General features: G+C 29.0%; 1 protein-coding gene across 2 annotated transcripts in view; it reads left to right on the top strand.

The window, feature by feature from the left end:
* The first annotated feature begins 1,133 nt into the window (after positions 1-1,133).
* LOC117178874 (leucine-rich repeat-containing protein 40-like) overlaps positions 1,134-4,582 on the top strand; it is a 14,327-nt gene continuing 10,878 nt past the window's right edge. For both annotated transcript variants that reach the window (XM_033370389.1, XM_033370390.1), the window contains exon 1: positions 1,134-1,468. In XM_033370389.1, the coding sequence (XP_033226280.1) occupies positions 1,318-1,468 (151 nt within the window). In that variant the 5' untranslated portion in view covers positions 1,134-1,317. The remainder of the gene's footprint in view (positions 1,469-4,582) is intronic.

The raw sequence follows: 4,582 nt of genomic DNA, 5'->3' as shown, positions 1-4,582 counted from the left end.
TTATATTTGTGGTATTTATTAAAACAACCAAGTTTTGCAAAGTTATAAATGTAAAAATGTTTTAAGGGCATGTGACACAGCTAAATACCTATATTACCGACCTCAATTTTTCAGTTCACTGAATGTTTTTTTAAACCTAAGAACTTTTTTCAGAAATTAAATATCGAGCTGAAACTTTGGAAAATGTATTAGAGTACAATAAAGTACGTTCAAATACTGCATTTTGGTAGGAACTTCACTGAAAATTATTTTATCTTTTTTCTGAACCTCGACATTTTTTTAACGTTCCAACTTTTTTTATACATAAAATATCGGTCTCAAACTTTGAGAAATGCAAGAGCCGAAAGAAAACTACGTTTAAGTACAAATCTGAATAATAAAAGAGAAAAGTTGTGCATGAAAATATGAACCCTCTAGAGCCTCGTCTAGTGGCCGCCAGGGTTCGTATTTTCGTGTACAACGTTACCGGCTGAATCCGATGGAATTGATTATTGAAACATCTTTTATTATTAAGATTTGTACTTAAACGTAGTTTTCTTTCAGCTCTTGCATTTCTCAAAGTTTGAGACCGATAGTTTATGCATAAAACAAGTTGGAACGTTCAAAAAATGTCGAAGTTCAGAAAAAAGATAAAATAATTTTCAGTCAAGTTCCTACCAAAATGCAGTACCTAAACGTACTTTATTGTACTATAATACATTTTCCAAAGTTTCAGATCGATATTTTATTTACAAAAAAAGTTCTTAGGTTCAAAAAAACATTCAATGAACTGAAAAAGTGAGGTCGGTAATATAGATATTTAGCTGTGTCACATGCCCTTAAGTGGCAATTTACTTTCAATCCAAATGGTTCTTGTCCAAGCTAAGTTTACCATCAGTGCGCCTCGAAGGTGTGCCGAGAGTTGCTTACAGCGCTCCAAGTGGCTCATGGCAAACTATATCGTTGTGAGCTTTCTACGGTGAGCGGTGGGTAGAAGGGAAGTGACTTTTTTCGCCGGACTCGCCGTCTATATTTATGGCGGGCAACTAAGCCCGCACCATATCTACGTTTATAAGATCTTTGGTCCACGGTATAGGTACTATAAATACTTACAATCGGTAAGACAACATTTATTGTACAAACTATCGATAAGGACGAGATCATGAAAACGATTATCAAATCAATCTGATGGTCAATGTCGATTCTTGTTTCTGGATGTCTTGTCATAGTGATATTTGTTGTCATGTTTGTGAATTGTCAGTGGTTGTCGTCGAAAGCTCTGAAACGCATTAGTTGCAATCGCTAGAACGGTGAAAAAAGTACCAAACAAACGAAAAAATGAAATCAGCAAGACAAAGAATAGCGAACCATCGTGCAATTTTCAAACCACGAACAAAAAAGGAGGACAATGATGAACTGTCATTTGATCTCATTCTTTCTGCTAGAAAAACAGGACATTTGAGTTTGACAGGACGAGGATTAGTTTCAGGTAATAGGATAATTATTTAATTTTAAATCGTCAATTAAAATTCGTTATAAAAGAACGGAAAGAGCATGTAAACAAAAGTCGACCTTAACCTCTATAATGTGAGTACAATAATGGCAGAGATACAATGAGTAATATGCGTAAAATGATCAACAAATCTCTAATTTCCCACATAAATAATACCAAATTTTTCAACATTTTTTCGCTCATTTTTCAGTAACAGAAATTTATATGTAAGATTTTGAATATTTAATGGCCCTTTTATTTAAAAATAATCATAGAGCACCTTAGACGACTTTAAAAATATTTATGCTTTTTAATACTGTTGCGCCGTAAAATTAAAACTTTACAATTATCTAATAATATATTGGAAATATTATGCACATTTCACGTTAGTTTTTTTCGCTGAGAACTATTTTTTTTTTATTAATATAAAAGCCATAAAGCTTCGAAGGAGACTTAAAATTTCTAAAAAATGTTAGGTAGTCTCAATTTTCCCATTGGTAGTTCGCATTTTTTAAAAAAAATCACCATAAAAATTCCCAATTTGCAAGGAATTCAGGTTATGTTAATGTCGTAAATGTTTAAAGATTATAAATTTTTTAACAATGTACATTTCTCGGGTTTATTAGCGTTTTTTCCCGAAAATCGATATTTTCTAACAAACGTTCTACACAAAAAATTAGTGTTTTAAAACAAAAATCATTATACCATTATATAATTATTACAATTTTGTTAACATCTTCTGGTTATGCTGGTGTGTTCATACCTGTACTTGACATTAAAAAAAAGTTGGATTTTAACCCAATGATTTTTGTTTAAAATAATCAAATTTACGAACTTGAACAATTTTGGACCATGCTAGTATGTATCATCGGAAATTGAAAATTTTTTTCAAAAGTCATCAGAATTCAAGGAAAATTCATAACTTTGAAATCATTTTTTCTAAGGCTGTTATTTTAAATTCAAAATTGGTATTTTAAAATCAAAATCATTATAATTTAAACACAGTTTAGGATCTTTTAGCAATTTTTGGTTGACTTAATGTTTTTCGTCGGAAACAGGTATTGTTAATAAGAATATATATTTTTTGTAAAATAATCACAACTTATTAAACAATTTCATGTTGATTTGATATCTTACACCGTAAATTAGTATTTTTAATACACAATTATTGGATTTCGGAACAGATAAAAAAATCTTGAACAGTTTTAGGCTATGTTTACGTTTTTCATCGACAATCGGTGGATTTCAAACAAGTTGTACCTTTTTTGAACAATTGTAGTTTATGATGACATGTTTGTCTGGAAATATGTTAATTTAAACAAAACAAAATTAGTTTGAATAGAATACTTACAATCTTCAACAATTTTGTACTATTTCATGTGGGTATTTCCTCTAAAATTGCTACTTTTAGTAAAAAATAATAATATTTTTTAAAATTTTCACAGCATTTGAACAATAATAGTACATGTTAGCGTCTTTATATTAATGTTTTGTATATAAATATTACATAATAATTATAAAGTTACAATATTCATTTTTATAAATTATAAAAAATTTCTTTCTTCTCTTTTCTTTTATTTTATATAATAGAGGCTATGGAATACAAGATTTTTTTATTAATATTAATATTAATTTTATATTTTAATTTAAAAATTGCGGGAGCTAAAAATCAATAATCGTGCACGTAGCACGTGGCTTTATTTTCTAATCCCTTTAAAACTTGCGACTGTTGGTTCTCGCGCTTCGCGAGATAGACTTTTTAAAACTAAAGGTAAAAGCATCGACAAGAGTAATTTGGTTATTGGGAATTCTCTTTTGTTAAAGCTCCTTCGGCTTTAATGAACACATTCTTATCACGTATCTTGTGCTTCGCACTCGAGTTTATCCCTGAAAATTGTATATCATACTCCCATAAATGTATATTATTATCATTCATAACTTAAATTGGTATTAAAAAAGACGTAATTTCATTGTGCCGTTTAAAAAAAATATACGAATTCTTTTTTAAAAAATTTGTTAAACATTTTATTGCAACTTTTTCATTTTTCCATAAACTGAATTTGCTCATTTCCAATGTTTTTTTATGATTTAAACTTTACACATACGGTTTACTGAGCAGCTTTACCGTTTTTTAATATGTATATATATATTGGAAAATGCATTTATATATTTAAGAATCTTTGAAATACTGTGAAATTGTTGCATAAAAAAATGTAATTTTTTGATTTTCCATTATTTTGTATGCTGTCAAAATTAGAATTTTTGATTTTTCAACAATATTCCAAAAGTTGTTATAATAATCTTGTAGGGTATTTAGAAATAAAACTTTTTCTTTTCTTGTCTTTTTTTAATATCGTTCGTTATTTGGCTTAAAAGGTTCATTTTCGTGTGTTTTTTTTAATTTTGTGAATGTTTTAACTCTGGTAATTTTTGGTTTTAGGAAAAATTCATCAGGATAAATACCTTCTCTGATAAGAATGTAAAAATTAATTAATTTTCATGAATAATTTTTTGATAGTTCAAAATAAATTAAAAGACAAAAGTGGCCATAAGAATGTGCCCACGCAGCGGGCAGATTTTTTGTACTGTTAATGATTTTTTCATGATTAAAGCCAAAAGTACGCATCCTATCAAAAAGTGGTTAACAAATTTGTAAATTTTTTTTCAAATGAAAATTGTTTGTTCTGTCATCTTTTACGGTATTTTGCACAGCTTGGCCGAAAAATGTAATTTTTGGATTTTTAAAGAAAATTCAAAAAGTTTTTATGATAATCTTGTAGGGCATTCAAAAGGTAACATTTTTCTTCTCTCTACTTTTTAAAATCTTGCGTTATTTGGCTTAAAATGTTCATTTCCGTGTGTTTTGTGGAACTTTGTAAATGCTACAACTGCTATAATGCTATAATGCTATAATTTTTTGAATTTTTATCCAAAATGGCTGGCTAACGAACTTGACCTTTAGTTTAGGACACTTCACGAGTGTACCAAAGGCCAATTTAATAGATTAATTTTTTCCAAAATTATCGCGCAGACTGACAGGCCGACAGATGCATTCGTAAAAACCTGTTTTTCGGATTCAGGGGGTCTCAAAACATGGACATTTTACAAAAA

This window comes from Belonocnema kinseyi, chromosome 8 (assembly GCF_010883055.1).
Source record: "Belonocnema kinseyi isolate 2016_QV_RU_SX_M_011 chromosome 8, B_treatae_v1, whole genome shotgun sequence".
In the NCBI taxonomy this organism is placed as follows: Eukaryota; Metazoa; Arthropoda; class Insecta; order Hymenoptera; family Cynipidae; genus Belonocnema; species Belonocnema kinseyi.
Note: the sequence above shows the minus strand (reverse complement) of the source record. Positions and strands in the feature narration are given on the sequence as shown.